General features: G+C 37.5%; 1 protein-coding gene across 2 annotated transcripts in view; it reads left to right on the top strand.

Moving 5' to 3' along the window:
- SIPA1L1 (signal-induced proliferation-associated 1 like 1) overlaps nucleotides 1–21,995 on the top strand; it is a 78,707-nt gene that overhangs the window by 9,962 nt on the left and 46,750 nt on the right. For both annotated transcript variants that reach the window (XM_010140547.1, XM_010140546.1), the window contains exons 2-6: nucleotides 2,434–2,564; nucleotides 3,194–3,382; nucleotides 10,268–10,442; nucleotides 18,229–18,332; nucleotides 19,528–19,685. In XM_010140547.1, coding sequence (XP_010138849.1) covers nucleotides 2,434–2,564; nucleotides 3,194–3,382; nucleotides 10,268–10,442; nucleotides 18,229–18,332; nucleotides 19,528–19,685 — 757 coding nt within the window. The remainder of the gene's footprint in view (nucleotides 1–2,433; nucleotides 2,565–3,193; nucleotides 3,383–10,267; nucleotides 10,443–18,228; nucleotides 18,333–19,527; nucleotides 19,686–21,995) is intronic.

The following is a 21,995-nucleotide window of genomic DNA, read 5'->3' as shown; positions in this document are numbered from 1 at the left end:
GACGTTTCCTACTAGCAGAGAAGTGTAAAATCCCACAATTCTTTGTCCATTTTTCCAGATAAGTAAAAGCTAGATAAAGAGCTTAATCAAATGATGCAGAATTGTATGTGTATTTTCATGCAGCTTCAAACGTTCCTCTTACCAGCCTTCCTAAACATGTTTTCAAGATGTACAATAATTTCTCCTGAGAAGACTCTCTACCTGAATTTCAGTCCAGTCTGATTACAAGATATATAAATTTTATCATCTGTGCAGTTGTCAGTACTGAAAAATAATGTAATTTTGGGGCATTTCTAGTATGTGTTACGAATGTATCTTTTTCTTTAAAATTTTCTATTGTATGAGCAGAGGTACATCAATCTTTTTAAGTCCCTAAGCAGTTTAGTTGGGGGGGACAAGCAAGCTATCTCAGGTTTTGGAAACTGCAAATGACAGTGACATGCGTAACAGTGCAATAACAATGACATGCATAACATGTTGCTGGAATATTGATCTCACGCTGCTTCTGCATTGACCATCTCTGCCATAAACTATTTGGTGAGCTATAAACACCCTAAAAAAGCAAGTTACTTAATGGAGTAAAAAGAAAAGCTAGGATGCTAATGAGGCAGTTCGGGTTTTTTAACCGCAGAAGGTTTCTGTGGCGTTTACAGGGCTCATAGCAGTGGAGTAATACAAAGATTTAATAAGGCTTATGTGGATGGTCTAACTGATTTGTATGGTCTAAATGATTTGTAATTTCCCCACTCATGACTAATTCAGTCACCCAAAACTTACACCAATATTTACAGGATACTAAAAGAATTTGGAATCTTAGTTATCTCTGTGCAGAGTATTTACTTTTGATGACTTGCGGAGGAATTTGGTAGAAAACAAGCTTTATAATGCTATGAGCATGTTTCTTTTATGTCTTGCATGTTCTGAAATCTTAAATGAAAACCCTGAGGACAGGGTAGTAAAATACCCTATACTAGATACTAGGGAACAGAATAGGGCTTAAAAGGGCGGGCAGCTATGTGGAGATCGAGGTGTAGTTCTGGGGCACACGTAAGTTCATAAGGAGAGAGCATCTACTTAAAGCATTTCGTGTGGTAGAGGAAAGTATAGCAAGAACCAGTAAGTATAATTTTAAAAAGAAATAGAATAAAGAATGAGAATAGCTCATATATAGCAGAATAGCTCGTAGTAGACTGCTCTTGAAATTCTTGATTTAAAGTTCTGGTTGTTTTAAGATTAACAAGTGATCTGTATATAGTAGTTTAGGCAGTATGGTTATGTTTCCTTTCAGGGCAGTTATATCTTTTTTTCATTCCGCTGCATTTCACATTTCTTCCTTCAGTTGCTGAATTTTCAGATAGCTCTAACTTTCTATTTTTGTGCGTGTATAAATTCATTCGTATGTGCAGCATATGGAGAGTGATGACATGGGACTTATTTTTCCTGTACAATACTTGACTTCTATTTTTTGACAGTTTCTCTTAAATTTTCCTTTCAGGTATTGTATGTTTAAATTCAGTTGCTGTCACTTGAGATATGTGCCACTTTGTTTATGTGTATCTGTATTTGTAGTAATGATGTACCTCTGTCATCAGTCAGGATAGATTGTAACACTCAGAAGGCTCACTAGAGGAGCCCTCAGCATTGTTCTCTTAAATTGTTCAGCTCTAATTTTCGTAATTGTATTTTTCTAGTATTTTTTTCATGTAAAACTTTAGGTAGTTTACTGTTTGGTTAGTGAGCAATTTCACCAACCCTGTATTCTCCTCTCTGCCACTTTCCCAATTAGGCTCATTTTAGACTCAGCTCTTAGCACTTCAGATTTACTCTTAGGGTTGTTCAGCACTTCACTGTTAAATATTTATGCTAGTCACTTTGTTTCTTGCTCTTTTTTGTAATTGATATGGTACTATGCTTTGTTTTGTTTCGGTTTTTTTACTACGAGCAAGTCTTTAAGTAATTCTTCAGCTTCTTCAGTTTCTCCCTTTTTGTAATTCAGTAACTCGTTTGACTGTTTTTTCTGCTTTTTCAATAAAAAAATAAGTTACATCCTTTGCTAAGTACGATTGTTTGCTGCTCCTATTTTAAGTGTTGAGTTTCTCACTTTAGTGCATTTGGCTTCCTTGCTTTTATTTTAAGGGGAGGAAATTGGTTGTACTTACTTAGCCCAATGTGAACGAAACAGGTTTCTCTACAAGAGCTAGTATAAGAAGTCTATATTGGTTTAGGCATGTTTAAGCAGAGATGCAATGTTGAATTTCAGCCTTCACGTGTAAACGGAGCCCATTGCAGAACCGAAGCACCAGAATGAAATCCTGGTATTGCTGAAGTCATAACAGCTAAGCATGGAAATGGAGTTGAAGTGTGCAAAGTAGAACACACAAATAAAGTGTGCCTTTATTCGTGTGTTCTAATTATTTTTTTTTTAATTACAAGAACACTGGAACTATTTTGGGGCAGATGAGAACCTGGGTCCAGTAGCTGTGAGTATAAGAAGAGAGAAGCCAGAGGAAATGAAAGAAAATGGACCTCAGTACAACTACCGGATCATATTCAGAACCAGTGAGGTAAGCAGTTCGGGAGAGACAGTAAAAGCAGCTGTAAGTGAGCAGGCAAAAGGAGGTAGTACCTGTGGGGCTTGTGTGCTCTTCAGCATTAATAATAGATTTCTATGTCCTCTGCATACGTAAATCCAGGAATATGCCACATATTTATATTACGCAGAATACAACTGGGTGCATCAGTGAGTGAGTTATTTCATAACATCCACCATGGAGGAAACTGTGAAGATTGTTTTGGTGAAAGCTTGAGAAACTTGCAGGACCTCTGTTAGAAGCAAGCAAAGAGGAGGGAAATAACTTCCTCCACTTTTACATGTGACAGTGTGTAGACCTGAGAAGTGTACTTTTATACTTTGAAATGCTCTGCTAGAAATACTGCTAATAATCTTTCCCAAGTATTAGTTTCCTGTAAAACTGAAATCCATTGAATCATTTGAAATGTTGTGACTACTGTTGACTATCAGTGAGTGACATTTTGTGTACCAGGCTCTGTTTCATACAACGTAGGTTACTTAATGTCGTCAGTCTATTTTGAGAATTGGGAAAACAGTACGTTTTCCTGCACCTCTGTTGCTAATCAACCTTTTCTCAGTGCATAGTTCAGTAATTCGGCTATTTTTGTTTTGTATACTCAGCTTATGACATTAAGAGGCTCTGTGCTGGAAGATGCTATCCCTTCAACTGCAAAGCATTGCACAGCCCGGGGACTTCCCCTAAAAGAAGTGCTGGAATATGTGGTTCCTGAGCTGAATATTCATTGCCTCAGGCTGGCCTTCAACACTCCAAAAGTCACAGAACAGCTTATGAAGCTGGATGAACAAGGCGTAAGTGCAGAGTTATAGAATGAGACAGATTGTCTTAAACTGTCAGATTACTGCCATGAACTGCAAAATTACCTTTTAGCTTTAAATGATTAGAGTCAGTCTGTTAAAATACCTTATTTAAACTAATGCTTGTCATCTGTACGAAGAGTTATGTTGCATGCCTTTCCCTCAAGTTTTGCAGAATATTTGGTATTTGTGAAGTCAAGTTAATTGCTTTGAGTAGTCTAAAGTTTTAGATTAATGTTTTGGGAATCATCAATTTAAATTTACTTCGAAAGAGACCAAGTGATTGTTTTTCAAAGACTGTGGGAAGGAGGGAGTTTTGTTCTAGTATTATGATGAGAATAGAATTCTCCCACGTTTCTGAATGTTCTGTTGTAACATTGTATTGACCCAACCATTGCACAGCATGCTGCACATATCTCTTATCCTCTTATCTCATATCCTATCTCTTGGGTTTTTTCCTTCCGTTCTTCACCTGAAACAAACTACATGGCAAAATATTCTAAGCCTCTTCTTCATACAAGTGGTTTTCAATTAGGTGATAGTTCCCATGTCTCTTAAAGATGGAACTGGGGCTCATTAGCTATATAGCTTAGAGTTAGCACAATGAAAGTCCATGATTAAAAACTTTGGCAGTGGCACTTAACAGTTCTGAAGTACAGAGACAATACTGAGGCTGTCTCTTTCTCTGAGTCTTTTTTGTTTCTCATGATCAGCCTTTCCTGCACAGAACTAACATCTATGTTACTGTTTCTTCTTGCTGTCAGTCGAACATTGCCATCATAAATTTGAAAAAGGTCTAATTGGTAACTGCCCCACAAAGAAGAGAGTATAGCTATTCTAAACCATTTTTGTCAGCTTCCTTGTGGATTGGTTATTAATATGAACAAATAAGAGAATCTCCAGATAAATACCTACCAGAGCAAACTTGAGCAAATTTTCAGAACATCATCTAGTTCACTAAGAGCATGATACAAGAGGATGGAGAAATGGGTAGCTGTGGCTGTCACAGACCATCTAGAATAACACAGGAGTGGTGATGTGTGGTCAACCCAAGGTGGGTGCAGCCCAGTACTGACGCTGACCATAACCAGCAGTGAGTGCCTTGCTAAAATGGGAGAACAGGATGAGCGTGGAGTGATACTTTCTGATAGCTTATAGGCTTTTAGAGGGCTCTCTATCCTAGCCCTCTGCTTTGCCAGGTAGTAAAGTCCTAGTTTAGTTAGTCATTTCCCATGTAGAAGTTGTTCTGCGCTTCTGATCATGCTTTTGCCTCTCTGGAGTTTTTCCAGTTCCACTCTTTCTCTCCCACATTTATTTTAAAACAGTGCAGTTTGGAAAATGGGAGAAAATTTTGGTTTAGTGTGCTTTCTTATCTCTTCCCTCTCTCTAATAATTACTGATATTTTATTTGCTTATGGCTACTACTGGACACTGAATGCCTAAGATCTTGTTTGTTAGCGATGTAAGTCAGAGCTCGTTGCTGTAGATACAAAGTTGAGTATCTTTGTACTCCATGGATTGCTTCAAGCTTTACTTGCGATGAGGTTCATCTGCATTCTTATGCCCAGTTTTCCACTATTGTAAGTTCCTTCGGTAACTCTCATAGCCAGTCTTCAACTCCAATGCTGTAGAGCGTTGTTAGCAAACTTCATTACCATACATCTCTATCAGACTGCTAAAGTGTGTGGTGAATAGTCTATATCCAAGATCAGGCCCCTGCCTTACTCTACTGATCGCTTTCTTCTCTCTTTCTATCTGTGCCCCCCAAAAAAGAGCTCTTTTTTGTCTTTTAGGCAGTTGAGTGTTGAAGTGAGTTCCTTTCTCTGTACTCTGGCTATTTAGGGTTGTTAAGAGTTTCTGAAGAAAAAGCTTTGTTAAATGTCTCTTGGAAATTCGAGTATACTCTTTATCAGCTGTATCTCGTGCATGTGCTTTTGGCTCCTGCCGAGAACACACCATGGTGATCCTATGAACACATAAGGTTATGGGGAGATGGGTTTACCATACAGCCTGCTAAAAAAAGGGGCGGATTGTTGAAATGCTTGTGTTGCTCAGTATAACTATTCTCTTTCATACGGTGAGATCCTGGTAAGTTGGAGGCCTGAGTCTTTTCCTTAGGTGATTAGAACAGTGATTGCTAATATGCACATATTAATTTTCACAAAGAAAAAATGCCTAACAGAAAGTTCTATTTTAAAAAAGAAATTCCCAATTTATTCCTAGTAAATACCTAATTTGAAAGCAATTTAGCATAATTATCTTCAGAAATCAGTTATATCTAAAGAAGTGTGAGATAAAATTGTCCTTATTTCATATCATATATGTCATTAAGCTCCCACAATATGGTGTATGGTATGGTTTTCTGTTACTACTTAAACTTCTGAAAATCATTAAGGACAAGTGATAGTTAAAATTATATTATGTACATCAAAGTATTTTCTGTTTTTGTGGTAATGAAACAGTTTGACACTTCTAACAGAAAAAGATAAGCACACTCTGTATTAAGTAGAAGCTGCATTTTTTAATTGATTCCAAGCTAACAGAAAAATTTGGGTAACAGCTGCTCTGCTAATTAGGTACACAGAACGTTTATCACTACTTCTTGCTGAGTGTCACACTGTTTCATTACAGCACAAACAGGTGCCCCTTTGATAGAGTGAATCAGATGGTTTGTAAACTTTAGAGTTAAGACTATAAAGTGACGCTATCCTGACTTGGCCATTAAATTTCACCCAGTAATCCCTTCACTGAGCCCAATTCCCATGCACCAGTTTTGATTAAGATAAGCTATGTTTTTTATATATTTGAGTCAGGTTTTAAGGCAGTTGGTTGCTTTCATATTTAAGGATTTGCAGTTCTTTATTTGAATTTATCTGCTTTCAGCTTCCAGACTCATGATAACTTTCTCTGCTACATCTTCAGAGTCATTTTGGTGTGAGATTTTTTCCAGCAAAGGTTTTTGTATGCAGTGATTAAATCATCTGTTGGTCTTGTTTATGATAAACTAAACAGATTGCACTTTTCAAGCCTTTCACTGCAACATATTTTCTCTGACTTTCATAGCACTTTTATGGCTGAGCTCCGTCTCTTCTACTCTTTCAGTATCTGCATATGGGAGTATGGGAATATTCTTCTTCCCAAATTTTGTACTGGTGTTGTATGTCAAGTTGCACGTTCCTTACTTCTCCTTAGATTGCTATAGTCATGGTAACATCTGCTGTTCTGTACATGTGGCACACATTGCTTGTCACCTAGCTGTTCTTCAGTCGGCTTTATTAAAATGCAGTCATTTGAATAGTTCTGTTAAAAACCTGTCCAGTTGTTCCATAGGGCTGCACTAGCTTTCTGGCTAATTACCGTCTACTAATCTTTGCCTTGAATGCAGAGTTCATAGTAACTTACTTCAGGTTTGCTTCCAAATATCATTTAAAAATTAGCATATCAGAGCAGTTACTGATTTATTCCAGTAGAAGTTTATCTTTATGGCAAATCCTCATTCACTGAAATACTGCAAAATGTCAGTAGATTTTTCATATAATCCCGTATTTATAATGTAAACTTGCTGACTGGTTAAATCCGTGATATGCTTTCTGCTGTCTTTCTTGGCTGCTCTATACAAATATATGAAATGCACTTCTCCCACCTTTATAAATATGTAAATACTTCTAGATTATTAAAATGAAGCTGTTACTTTAAGAGTTTTACCACAGGAGAATTCATCCTTTGATTCTTTTTTTTGGCTTTTACTTGGAGTTAATACACGTCTAAGGACCCTAGATTTATCAGAAGGAGGTGTAGTGTTGGGGACTGCATGGCTTTCTTGCCACAGACCCACTTTTCTTCTTTCAGAAATACCAGCTTAAGTTGCCCTTATGAGACTTTTAAGTTCGGCAAATCGAAGAACGCAGCTAGAAGGCATATCCTGCTTTTCACATAGTCCTTGTTTAGTTTCTTAGGCTGACATTTTCAAAGCTATAAAGGACAGTAGTTTCATTGCTTGTGGATGCTGTGGATCGCGTTTATGTTATGCCCTTGAAAATACTTTCTTCAACCAAAATAGAAGCTTAAATAGTGTAGGTGTGCTTGGTGAGAATGGTTTTCTTTGTCCTAACTTGTTTAAGTAAAATTACTAGAAACTGTTGTAATACACAGTGCAACTAATTAAGGCATTGTGGTCCCATGAAACACTTCCATCCATCGTATTTCCCTGGGAGTGGACATGGACAGATAGCATATCGGAGCAGTAAACGTTGCCTGAATGGTCCAAGATAGGACCTTCCTCTCCCCTACCTTCCCTCATGTTAGCAGTAGTTGGTCCAGGTTCTCCGTGAAAGGACATAGCACTGTTGGTGAAGGCACCAAGTTTGGCTGCTGTGAGGCAATAAGCTTGAAGTGAGTGGATTATGTAGTTTGTTAGCTCAGTAGAGATCATAGAAGTGTACCTGCAAACCTCATCCAGTTCTCATGATTCTAAATCTTAATCATTAACAGTCATCGTACAGAATGTCTTACCAAAAAAATATTCATAATAACATCTTGTGACATTACTTTGCATGTGCTTGGTATTTGTTTTACCATTAAATATCTTTGCTTCAAGTCTTAATACTTCAGTGCCCAAAATATGCGGTCTTCATTCTTAAAGGTGAATGTTTTTGGTTGGGTCTATAGTGCTGAAAGATCCTATTTCCTTTATAGTTACACAGAAGTCATTTCAAATAATTAACAATGAGAGAAAAGGGAATAAACATTATGTCAAGGCACAAAATTGATTTTTTTTTTTCTTCCTTTCAGTTGCAATTTTGGAATTTAGCCTGTGAATATGTCTTTCATAAGAAATAATTGAGATGAGGACAGGCTAAGAAAGTTGGGGTTGTTCAGCCTGGAGAAGAACAGATCTGGGGAGACCTTCCAGTACCTAAAGAAGGCCTAGAGGAAGGATGGGGAGGGACCCTTTATCAGGGACTGTAGTCATAGGACACGGGGTAATGGTTTTAACCTGCAAGAGGGTAGATTTAGATTAGATGTAAGGAAGAAATTCTTCACTGTGAGGGTGATGACGCACTGGAAGAGGCTGCCCAGAGAAGCTGTGGGTGCCCCATCCCTGGGAGTGTTCAAGGTCAGGTTGGGAGGGGCTTTGAGCAACCTGGTCTAGTGAAGGGTGTCCCTGCCCATGTGAAGAAGGTTGGACCTAGATGGTCTTTAATATCCCTCCCATTCCAGACCATTCTATGATTGTATGCTGTGCTTACATTTTTATCACCAGAAATTTGGACATATTTAGAAGATGCAAGTTAGGTAGTCATTGTGTCAGATGACAAAATAAAGGACGTTCTGGAGGAGAAAAAAGAAACAGCCTAGAAGTGTGACTCATTGCATACTGCTTAACTTCTTCAGTGGGAGTAAACGAGCCGTGTTGATCTTACCCTTCTTTTTTCCCCTCTTTATTTTCCTATCGCTAATACTTTATCCCGTTCATCCTGTCACCGTTCATCCTTGCTAGTAAAAGAAGAATACAGTAAAATTGCTGTTTGCAAAGGTTTTTTTAATTTAAAATTTACTTTATTTAGAGACACAGTAGAACCACTTCTGAGGGCTTTTAAATTATCACACTGTAAATATAATAAAAGTATTGAATTTTAATTATGCGTGTCCACATCATCCCTGCAAGTTCCAAACCGTTTTGTCTCATGACCTGTGATAGAAGCTTTAAGACCAAATCACAATATGTTCAGATGACTTTGCTTCCAGTGCCCTTGCAAAAAACTGTTTTCACTTCTTACTAACCTGTAGCCCAGACCTGTAAATCTCATGCCAGTTTCAATAGACTTTCTTGTGATTTTGCTATGGCAGATCTGCTTGGCATTTATTTAAAATAGAGCCTCCGCAGAAATTTGTGGGGGGGAGGAAAGATTATTTACCCTGCAATAAGTAAGCACTTTTACTAGATTAATTACATGGGTAAACTCCAAGGCTCTCCTTCGCACTCTGTGAAGGTGAAAGCCTGTGAAATTGATTTTGGAGGTGGCAATAGATGACTGTGGGTGCTCCTTTCTGCCCTCCTGTAACTTCTGCTTCTGTAGGCCAGACATAAAGGGCACAGTTGTGGTCCTTCTTGTGTGTGCATCAGTTTGAAATTGGTGGGAACCGTTTGCTTTGAAGAATCACAGTTGTGGTTGGGTAAAAAATTACTTTATTCACATCTTCATTTATTGTTGTATTAGAAACATGAAACACCAAATTATAGGAAAAATGGAACTGAAAAACACGTATTTGAAGGTTACACTAGTAAATAGTATCTTTAAAGTATTACCAGCATTTCTCAATTTAGCTGTTTTCTTCATTACTGCATTTTTAAGTCAGCAAAGACCAACTTAATGCCACAGACTCTTTCAACATTGCTAAGAGGTGAATGCAATAATAGGTGGATATTTGTCTCTTCTCTTCGAAGTAAGGGAAGGGTGATTTTGTCACAGAAATGAGCACATGCCATGCCCCACCCTTCTGCCTGGAAGGTTTAGCATGGGATAGTAACCATGGTACCAGCCTAAGAATGAGAGTCAAGTTCCTTGCGCTAGCCAGCTGGAGCTTTCCGTGTTTCCTGTTCGCAAGCTGCAGTGTTGTCCTCCTGAAAATAAGGGACATTAATGTTTGTTTCACTTTAGAAAGCGTTTTGACATCTTTAGATGAAATATGCCCTCAAGACAATTACTGTGGAAAACAATAACAGTATTTGGATCTAGACTAACATTTGAAATTAGACTGATAATTAGGTATTTTTTCTTTGTGAACTATGTATTAAGAAACGTGAAGTGAGTTCAGTAAATAAGTTGCTGCATCACTTGGTATGCATTTAAAATTTTAATCTTTCTCTCTTTGCAGTTAAGTTACCAGCTTAAGGTGGGTATCATGTACTGCAAAGCCGGGCAAAGCACAGAAGAGGAGATGTATAATAATGAATCAGCAGGTCCAGCCTTCGAAGAGTTTCTTCAGCTCTTGGGAGAACGAGTTCGACTCAAGGGATTTGAAAAGTATCGTGCTCAGCTGGATACAAAGAGTAAGACTTTCCGATTTTTTTTTTTTTTCCCCCCTTAAGTGAACAAAGTACATCATATGATTGCTAATTGACTTTTTATAGAGAGTTCTTAAAAATAACCTCTTTGCTTTAGGAAGACAGTTGCCTAAATTAGATGTGAAAGCAGAGCAAGTGTGTTGTTGGATCCATACCCATATGGTCTTTTAGCTCTAATTACTGGATTTTTGTACTAATTTGGTATGAAATTATCCCTAAAGCTGCAACAAGACACCAGTAACTATGGAACCATTACTGACATTGCAAATCCGTCATCAGTGTACTGTCTACAGAATAATGCAGTTGGTACGTCATAGGTTTTTTAATGATATGCTAATAGACTGTCACCAAAATAGTTTTGAGAACCCATCCGTGTAACTCTCTACCTTAACAAGTTGATCTGTTGCTTTTCTGCTCTGTCCATTGCATGTAGTTTTCCTTGGGCAGTTCTGTCTTACTCCTGCTGTCAAATGTTTTCCTTCCTCTGATGTTTGTTTGAGTTTTAAAAATTAAACTAGATTTGTCAGCTATGTTACTGGCTTTAACTGTAAAATGCAGTGGAAATTTGATCTTGGGTGACAGTATCTGTAAAAAAACCTCCCTACTCTTGGGATCAAGCTTGTGAAATACCTGTTTATCAGCTAGTGCATGCTATATTGAATTTGTAAATCTTTTTTAAAACACTGAGGGAAATTTTGCCTTATCGTCCTTTTCTTTGAGTATTGGAACTAAACAGTTCCTACAGAAATCTTTGCTATTTTGCTCACTGCAGCAAGGGAAATTAAATAAGGAATTGATTCATGAAAGCTGAAAAACATTCAACTTCAGTGCAGTAAAAACTGTGCCTTCATCATGGGTCTGTATCACAAATACAGTAACTTGCTGTGCTGTAGTGCTCTATCATTCTACCTTGTGTCCTTAATTCTTACAGGGATCGTGTTGCTCTCTCCTCAGGCTGTTCTTGCTCAGTCTAATCAACACTCCTCAGAGGGTTACAAAACTTTGTGTGGTTTTTAACCTAAATTAATACCTATTTCGCACACATTTACCACTGAACCTGCTTTTAGTTGCAGTACTTACATTTCCTCTGTTGTTTTTACTCCCTTGAGTGCACTTACTCATTGCAGTTGTGTCTCTATGCTTTTGTGATGTTATCCTTAATAAGACAGGTTTCTTACTGGAATGGGATTTCTCTGCTTTACCCCACCCCCAACACCTGCATGCATATTACCTGGTAACTTTCCTCTGCAGTCATCCAGGTCTGAATTCAGTCTCTTTAATTTTAGTAGCCAGGATTATACATGCAATTCCAAGATGAGATTTCCTTGCTGTAATGTTTTCTTGCCTTTACTGGAAACACGCAGTAATTCTCAGACTGTGTTTTCCTTTTCTGCAGCTCTGAAGTGTTATTTTATCAGTTACAAAAATAAGCTAGATCAAAAATCAAGTGTATTTAGAAACAGAGAGAGTATTTATTATTTCGTAGCTCCTGGTTTTGTATTGTGACCCTCTTGTTACTTTCAGTAGTTAAAGTAAAATCCTCCCTTCCCTTTCTTCTGGTTTAGTTAAGACATCTGTAAAAAACCTGCTTTTTTTGGTGTCAGTCTGCACACACTGGTTTCTAGTACATGTAAATGCTATATGATTCATCTGCTCAGATATACCCATGAAAGCTGTAACTTTGTCTTAAGTACTTGTGTGAAATTTTTTCTAAACAGCAGAATTTTCCATTAATGTTTGAGTTTGTTCTTCTTGCTGCTGCCTCGAGGAAAGAATTTTGTCAGGTTTTGATTTTATGTACTACAATCTAGCACCTGTTAAGAGGGCACATATGTAGACTTTTAGTTGACTGAATCTTCTCTGGTTTTAAGAGTTGTCTTCTTGTAATGAAGGTTTTCTACTTCATGTTGAGAGCTGACATGTCTTTCATGTTTCCCAGTAGACCTAACAGCTCCATTCTGTATCTAAAAATACAAAAAGGCTTTACATGAATGTTTCACTGTGATCAGAGAGGAAGAGGGGTGCTCTATCCACACAGCAGAGTGGAAACTGCTGTTTTCATGAAGGATTTCCTACATTTTCTTTCAGTCGAGGTTTAGAAGCTCCCGTTCATGGGACCTAATCAGCTAGAACTGGTATAGGAACTCGTAAGTTGTCTGAAATCTTTAGGGTTACGTTGTCTGCAGACTCACTGAGGAAACAGGACTATACAGCATACATGAGTTCTTAATGAGCAGGTTTAGACAGCAGCAAATGTGAACAGTGGCAGCAAACTTTTGTGGCTGACCCGGCGCTGTGTTTTCTTTTCTGCTAGTATGCAAAGCACAGATTGGAAGTGGTGGCAGAGAAGTTGGTGCTTTGGGGCACAACTCTAAGCTGTATAACTATATCTGGAAAGCCTCATTGCATCTTCTCTATAGGAAATAGAAGGAAAAAAGAAAAAAGCCACTTTGTGGTCTGCAAAATAACTGAGAGATGGTCTCAAGAGCTGCATCTCAGGTATGGGGAATACGTGAACAGCAGAATACAGACAGGCAATACATCTACAATAGCTTCCCTAAGCAATCAGTCAGCCTTTCCTGCCTTGTCCCTAACACAGAAAGGCCTGCAAAGCAGGAGGCTGTGGTTTATACCATGATGTGGGTTTATAGGGTTTTGTAGAAACATTTAGGTTACAGCTAGGAAGTGAGCTTCATCCTTCCCCAGCTTTGTGATCTTCTGTTGCTAGAGATCACTGACGTGAAACAGCTCTTGCGGTTTCGTTATGCAGGAAGTTTTACTGCATAAAAATTCTGTTTAATGTTAGCACAGTTGATTGCAAAGGTGCTTTTAAAAACAAATGTGTGTTCATTAACTTGCAAGAAAGGTCAGAGCTGTGTAGGCTACTAGCTAGTTCCTATACCTTTGACAATACTTTGTAACCTGTGAAAAGCAGATGCATGATGTAAGACATGATGAAAGATTTTTCTCAGCATGGAGGGAAGCTGATTTGTGTTTATACTCTGGAAACTTTCACAAGATACTTTAAAGTTTTGCAGATTTAGAAAAGTGAAGTTGCTCTCAAAAAGGCAGTTTCCGTACAGTTGTTGTTCTTCGAAAATTTTAGAATTAGTGGCCTAATTGGTCATCATCATGGCTTGGCTTCACGGACGAAGATTTGGGAAGGGCTTTACCCACGCTCACTGCAAGTGCACTGATGGCTGAAAAGGCCAATGCGGGACAGGCAAGTCCGGTTGCAAAGAGCACAGCAGAAGGTCTCCTTGGTGGTATAGTCAAGGCACGGTTCTTTCTGCGCTGTCTTTTCTCCTCGAGACTGATTCTACGCGTGCTCTCAAAGAAGACAGCAGTGTTATGTATGTATGTCTCCAAATCTCCCGGTTGGAGGCCAGGGTGGACCACTCATGGTGGTCAATATGGCCTAATTGATAGGTATCCATTAACAGAGCTAATTTTTAGGAGGAGGAATCTCATACATACTGTTAACTGAAAGCCTATTTAAATATATTGAATCCTTCAAGGGCTTTAGCTTTGGATCTCTGCCAGTGCCACTGCGGAAAAGCACTCTACTTTTAACGTTTTGTTTGTATATTGCTAGAATTACCAGAGGGGAAGCAGTCAATCTCCTGGCAGCCTGCAGACTTTGGATAGGAAAATGAGCTTGAAAGTGTCATCTCTCCCACAGTTGCTAGGAAGTTTATGGGCATCACTTTAAAGTAATAAACATCACAGTAATCTTTCAAATTATAACTTCAGTCATTTTAGTTTATTTTCTCATGGTAATGCATACTTTTATTTCCTTCCACCTTACTTGGTCTTAGTTCTCAATACTTTAAATTGGTAAATGGGATCAGATGGGTAACGGTAGGTCTGGTAACCTGGCATGTGTGTCCAGCAGAGTGGTAGCATGGTTGGTGCAGGAAATGAAGGAGATGGATTAATATGAGTTGTGGTAGTTTAGAAATTAGAATTTTATGAGATTAGCTGATAATGGTATGTTTCTGTGTTAGACATTTATACTGCATTGCTGTTTGTTTTTTTATATTCTTCTCGAAGAATATAAAAAAGCTCAGAAAATACTAAATAGACTGAAAATCTAGGGAATGAATGGACTTCAAATTGACCTTTCATTGAGGGGTTGTCAGTGAACCTCAACATTTCTAATGGAATAATACAGATAGATTACCTTCTTAACTTGTACTATTTAACATCTTTTCAATCACATGGAAGTAGAATAGACTTACTGTTGGGTCTGAGACATTCTCATGGGAGACTAATAGCCACAGAAGATCAAGGGTTCCTCGATTGCTTAAAAAGCAGAAAAGAGGATGGGTGGAAGCCCATCTGTATTTCTCTGTGTTTGCATTACACATACTTTTTTGTGTTACAAAATAAAGGATTCATTACCCTCAGAAGTAATGTCTGAAAATGACTTGGATATTACAGAACTTTGACTTGAGTGCTTGGTGTAGCCCTTGTGTGTAATAGAAAGGAGAACAGATTTGACAGGTGCTGAATTTGGGCTGATGACTAGGAGAAACTGAAAATAAGGCATGGCCTCTTAATACCAAAGGTAGATGGGAACAACAGCAAGGTCTGAAACTTGTTCTTGTCCCTTTGGTTGTGAGCACCGCTGCAGTTTGTAGCAATGGCTGTTCCTTCTCCGGCCTCATCAGTACTGTTTATTTCTTGTTTGCAACATGTTTTCCTTTGAAACGCTGAGCAAGATTTTCTGCTGGGTTTTGTACAGAGTGCAGAGGTTTTAAAAGCTGCTGTAGAAGCTGGCTGACAAAGTCCTGTGACTTCAGTTAGGTGAATTTATCAGTGTTTTGCTGGTGGTATCTGTCACAGTTTTGAGCACTGATCGAAAATAACACTGAACTGGAAGTCTGTAAAGAAAGTCTGTGTGAACATGGCTGGGAAACACTGGAAGGACAGAAGAAGAAACTGGATTTTTTAAGGTGAATATTGTTAGGAGGAAAAGCTCGGCTAAGTCCTCAGCTAAGTAATGAAATCCCGTAATAGGACAAGACTGAGAAGGCAGCATCAATAGGTATGCCATAAAGTGATGGCAGGAGGGGATGTCTTCAGTGTAAAAATGAATGAATTTGTAGATCCCTCAGGCCTCCGTTAAATACAAAGAAATCAAAGTAGGTTGCGGTGCTGGTGTACAGTTCTGACCTTGAAACGACAGATAACTATTGCAGAGCACCATCTTGCATTTTACCGCAATGCCAGTTATTTGATTTAAAGCAAACACCTGTAATTACTACGTTGTACTTAAGGAAAAGTATTCTGAACTTGTGAGAGAAGAAATCTGAGTGGTGAAAAAGATGCACAGTCTGTAGCTGATACGGACTTCTGTTTGTAGCTGGGTTTGTGTAGCAGGGGCTTAAGCTGTGAAGTACATGGAAATAACTGGAATCATTCAGTGCACTGTTTGGAAGGTAGCCTTATTACTTAGTCTGCAGAACCAGGGTTGTTCTGAGAAAGAACCTTTTGTGCCTGAAATGAAGGACATTTCACAAAAATTGAAAATTTGGCTTAAATGCAAGTGTTTTTCTGGCATATTATTTCTCAGAGTTGTTTTATTGGTTTCCTCTTCCTCCAAACCCTTTTGCGTCCCTTGCTCTCTTGGGGCCTTCCTTCCCCTGTCTTCTTTCCTTCTCTTTTTGCACCTGCTCACCCTTTCCAGTTCTCTTTAATATTTTTGTATGCTGTATTTATGAAAGATGATGTACAAACCAGCACGTTTAGTCAGACAAAAAAAAAAGCCTTCACAAAAATTGAAAATTTGGCTTAAATGCACGAGTGTTTTTCTGGCATATTGTTTCTCAGAGTTGTTTTATTGGTTTCCTCTTCCTCCAAACCCTTTTGCGTCCCTTGCTCTCTTGGGGCCTTCCTTCCCCTGTCTTCTTTCCTTCTCTTTTTGCACCTGCTCACCCTTTCCAGTTCTCTTTAATATTTTTGTATGCTGTATTTATGAAAGATGATGTACAAACCAGCACGTTTAGTCAGACAAAAAAAAAAGCCAGTAAGGGGTTCTGTCGATGTTTAGGTGACTTTCAGGTGCATCTGCCTCCTCCAGCACGCAGTGCAGTGATGGGGCAGAGGACAGAGGCTGCTGTGAACTGAGTGAGTGCGAGGTGAATTGATTCCCTTTGAGCTGTTGCAAGAGAAAATATTAGTTAGCTAGCTTTTTGTAATGGCAATGTGAGTGCTAGAAAAGAGGCTCCTTGAAACATTAACTAAGATTTTTTTTTTTTAATAAGATTCTGGGAAATTTTTTAGAATTATTATTCCCATTTTATTCTATGCAGATAATTTGGAAATGCAAAATCTCTATGCCACTATAATGTAGAAATCTTTCCATTTCACTTTATGGGTGATATTGTGGTTTTTCATTTACAGCACAGGTGCTTCTATTTTATTATTCCAAATTTTACAGAAAATGAAGATTTCTTGTCAAAGCTTATACCCAAAATATGGGTGAAGAAACTGTCTATTTATGTTGTTGTAAATGCCTCAGAAACCTCAGAGCTATTGTCTCCTTAATAACATAATCTCTCTGCTATTAAAAAATGCCAAGATGTAGTATTTAACAGCTTTTTAAAAAGCATTGCCATTAATAGCTGAGATTATATAATATAGTAGCATGTTTATATAACTTCAAATAACCAGGATGCTTTTTTTCCATATATAAATCTAGATATTTTTGAAATTTTGTTTGAAAAGAGGCTTTCTGCAGTTTGGACGCCAGCTGTATTTAATAGAATATATTCACTATTTCAGCTTTAAATGTGTTACTACTTAAATTAATGGAACATTTTTCAAGTTCTCTTTTTTTTCTGAGAGAAAGAAAAAGTAAAAATAGCAGTTCCCAATTTGTGTGTAATCAAGTGTTGTCTTCAACCAACACTTTATGAACTTTAATAATATCCCCTCTTCTTTTTTTCTTTCTAAACTTCATAATCCTAGTTTTTATCATTTTCTCTCCACATGGAAGTCTCTCCATCCACGTATAATTATTTTTGTGGCCTGTTTCTGGATCCCTTCTCTTTCTTCTATAACTTTTAAAATAGGGTGACCAGACCCCAAAACAGGTGAGAGTACCTTTGATTAATATTCCAGCATCATAATGTCATTGTTGTGGGCTTTTCCTATCATCAGCTGTAAGCATGCTAGCATCCTGTTTGGGTTTTTGACTGCTCCTGTCCATAAAGCACCTGTTTTAGTGAAGGTTTTATCTGACTTCATTAGAGTTACTTCATAGTCCTGATATTTATGTTTAAAAGAACCCATTCTGTTATTCATGTACTGTGGGTTTTATGTCCACTGATATTTAATTATGCATGAGATCGTGGTGTTCATTCACAGTATCCGTCTACCTTCCTTTCTGAAGCCCGTTCACATTCCTTACCATTCAGTTTCATTCCGATTAACCTGAGATAGTGTCTGGAAATTATTTCATACTTTATCACTTCTCATGCTTAAATAGGCTTTCTCCAGGGTTTTCTGGTATAAATTCCCTATTCCTAACAAGCTCTTCATTGGGAAAAGTATGCAGAATTATACGTGTCATCTGTATGTGTCATTTGCTTTGGCAGGTGAATAAACTGGGTAAGTTTTTACTTGCTGACATTTCAGCTAGGATCAAGGATGAGTAGAAATTCTTGTCATGCCTGATGATTTTCTTTGATAACAGTGAAACTTTATTTTTAATAAACTTTTTTAAAAGTAATGGTTTTATTTTCTCTTTTTTCTATAACTGAAGCTGATTCAACGGGTACTCACTCACTGTACACAACATACAAGGATTATGAAATCATGTTCCATGTTTCTACTATGTTGCCATATACTCCAAACAACAAGCAGCAGGTAAGATGGACCGTGCCTATTTAGAACTACGTTTTCCTCCATCTCAAACATAACTGAACTGTTGAATATTTATGAGAGCTTTCATTTCTTACTTGCAAAGAAAGCACTTAAAGTATCAGAAGTAAACTGGCCATCTCTGTGTCAGGAAGATGAGCAAAGCAGATCGTTGTATGTACATCGTAGGTAAATTTTCCTCCATAGGATTGGTATCTATTTAATGTAAACATTAGACAGTAAGCACAGCAGCACATCTGTGTTACACAAGTAAGAGTTTGTATCTTATATCAGAAGGACGGTAGTGTACGTGACATGCTTGTCACCGTTCTGCGGCAAAGTCTGTTGCCCTTTAAGGATTGCATTCAGCGGGTTGGAATACGCTCAGCATCAGAGGTGACGAGCGGGTGGTCCAACACACTTCACAGCACGCTCCACAAGAAGATGAGAGACAAAATACTTTTTTTGTTTTCTTTTTTTTTTATTATACTGAGGAGCTATGTAGGCTGCCCTGCTTTGTCACTCTGAAGTACCTGATCTTGTTAAATACTGGCCCATCTTATTGTGTATGATGTGTATGCGTTTTACTCTAGAAACAATGTTATTTTGTGTTTCTGTAGATAAGAGAGAAATTTCCTTTACCAATAAAAGATAACACAGCATTCCTTTTAGATTGCTTTATTAGACTAGGTGTTATATTCCTTTATAGTTTACCTTTCTCTGACTATAGTCTTGGATTTACTAAAGAAGCCTATTGGATAATTATTATAGGGTTTCTTAAGGACTATGACAAATATTTTCAACTTTAAATAGAACCTACTTCTGACTTGTAAAAATGTGTGACTTGGGGAATATTTTCCAGCTTCCATTAGCACTGATTACTCTGATACTAGCAGGTCTTGTTGTTGTTTTTCCTCTTTGTTTAGCTTAGAATATTCCCTAGCAAGATCTTCCTGTGTGTTATATGTAGAAATGAAATCATTACAAAAATTAAAATGCCTATGCCTGAAATTTATTAGATGAATAATTAACAATCTAGTACTTATTATATAAATCCTAAACTGTTTGAGTTTTCAGCTTAAAGTATCATTTGGAATAAGAAACTTTAAGTAATAGCAGTTTACAATAATGAGAAATAAGTCATTAAAAATTGCAGAAAGACCGCGTTTTAACCTGTGCATCTTTTTTTTTTTTTTTAAAGCTTCTGAGAAAACGACATATTGGAAATGATATTGTGACAATAGTTTTCCAGGAGCCTGGAGCACAACCATTCAGCCCAAAGAACATTCGATCCCACTTCCAGCACGTCTTTGTCATTGTAAGAGTGCACGGTCCCTGTACTGACAGCGTTTGTTACAGGTAGCTATTGCCAGCTTCACTGCAAACATGGGACTTGAGAGCAAAGGGAGGTGCAGTTCCCCCTGGAAATTCTCAGTACGGAAACATAATGAAAGATCGGGGTCGAGGAGATTTTTGGGTCATGTGAATTTTTTAGAACACTTTTTAAAAAGTAAACAGGCACACGTGAGTATGGGAAGGAAACGTGCCCCATGAGGAAGCTCATGCTGTCAGTCTGTGTGTACACCCACACACACATATATCATGCATTTGTTAAAATTCTGTTTTCACTTCTTTTTTTATTCTTTTCATTGAGAGTGTGCTGGGAAGAGTATTTGTTTACTGATTCTCATTAATTCATTTTTTGTTGGGAATAATTTGGGCATCTGAGCTGATGTTCCATTTTTGAAATTAAGACAGTGAAAAAATATGACTAACCTTTCAAAAAGAGGCTAAGCTCTGTGAAGTACGGCAACTGATACCTTAATTCTTACCCCATTTCAGTCCAACAAAGAAATTACAGAGCATTATGCACCAAAAAAAAATTCTTAGTGTGACCTTGAAGTCAATATGATTACAATAGGAAATGGTAATTGATAGTAACATATGTTAAAGAATTGCAAGATGAGATTCCTGTTTAGCGTTAAGTTTTTAACCAAATTGAAAGCATATAGAAATAATGTTTTTGAGTTGCACTGATGATCAATGAGGCTTTTTACCTTTATATCCTGACCTCTTAATGTATTTTTATTTTTGAATGTTGATTGATCTCAGCAAACATTTCCAAAGCTTTATTTAAAATATGACTTGTCAAAACAATGGATTTAGAGTAGTTGTGTTGAAATGATGTAGGCTTAGAATTAACTTGTCTTTATTGAAACACAAATGTTCCCTACGTGTTTCATTCAGTCAAGTGCTTATTTAGAGGAAGAGCTAAGACTGCGGTGTCTGAGATGTGTATTCTTGGTTTTCAAGTAAGTATTGTGAGGTTTAAAGGCTCTTCCTTCTCCATAAGTTTTTGGCAAAACACACAGCACTGCTGGAACTGATGATGACCTTTAGACATCTATAAGACTCTCCTGGAGCAGGCATGTTTGTGTTGATACTCATTTTAAGGCAACCTACTGACAAATTCCACTGCTACATAATTTATGTGGACGTAGCTTGTTCTTAAGCTTCTAGACGTATATTTCAGCTCCTACTCTGTACAGAAACAGATTTTGATGTAAAGGGAAGGGCTACAAATGCATTTTCCATTTTAACTGTGTGTTACAAACCCAGAGAAAAATCTGCTTTTGGTTACTATTTTAAATAATATGACTGCATGTTTTCAGTTTCTTCCACTTAAAATGCGTGGGAAAGATTTATATTTCTTACAGTGTAATAAATTTAGATTTCTGACCTTCAGACTTCTGAATTGATTTAATTTTTCAGGTGTTCACAACTACAAGGGCTGGAACCTTACCAGTTACTATTAGTGAAGAAAACCTGAGAATTTCAGCTCTAGTGACGCTACAGGCTTAAATACTAAGGGGAAGAGGGGTAGATAGGGGAAAAAAATGAGTGTATCATTTTGATACAGGAGGCTGCCAAAACATTCTGTTTTCTGTGTACTGTCTTTAAGATTGGAATCCTTTCTTTTTTTGACATCTCGGTGCTAATACATATTCGTAGAATTCCATTATGAAAAGTTTTTCTAGGAAACTTTTCAAAGTAAGTTTGACCTCTTTTTCACTGAATTATTTGGAACAGTTTCATAGATTCATGATTCTAGACAAAACAGGAAGCCATATAGCATAAAAAATGTACTGGAAATTATATTAAAAACTTCTTAAAAGGAATGAAATCAAGTCTAGTAATTCTCCCTCCCAACTAAGATAAACAATATTTCAAAAGTCTGGCTTCTCTGTCGGCATTGCTCACTTTTTAAAACTTCTCTAGTGTATCATAAGGATTAAATTTTCACCCACAAGATTCATGGTTCTGAAAACCTAATTGAACAAAACGTCGCTGGTAGTTTTTCATTACATCCAGTGATTGTGTTTAACGTTTAGGCTTCTCTCTCTTAATAACGTGTCCTTGAGGACCACTGAAGATGACCAAGAAATGATGGTTACATCATGAGCACCCACTGTTGCATAATTCTCGATATATTGGCGTACATTTGAAGGAAATACGACAGTCAAAAAAAAAGGGGGGTGCACAACAAAAAAACCCCAAATACCACAAAGAAAAAAAACCACACCAAAGAAAGCACCTCATCACCTCAGACCAGAAGATACAGTTAAGGATTGGATAACTTAATTTTTATTTTTTGTGTTCCTGTGTGCA

This window comes from Buceros rhinoceros, unplaced genomic scaffold, assembly GCF_000710305.1.
Source record: "Buceros rhinoceros silvestris isolate BGI_N320 unplaced genomic scaffold, ASM71030v1 scaffold2487, whole genome shotgun sequence".
NCBI classification, from domain to species: domain Eukaryota; kingdom Metazoa; phylum Chordata; class Aves; order Bucerotiformes; family Bucerotidae; genus Buceros; species Buceros rhinoceros.
The sequence above is the reverse complement of the archived record's forward strand: the minus strand, read 5'-3'. Positions and strand labels throughout refer to the sequence as shown.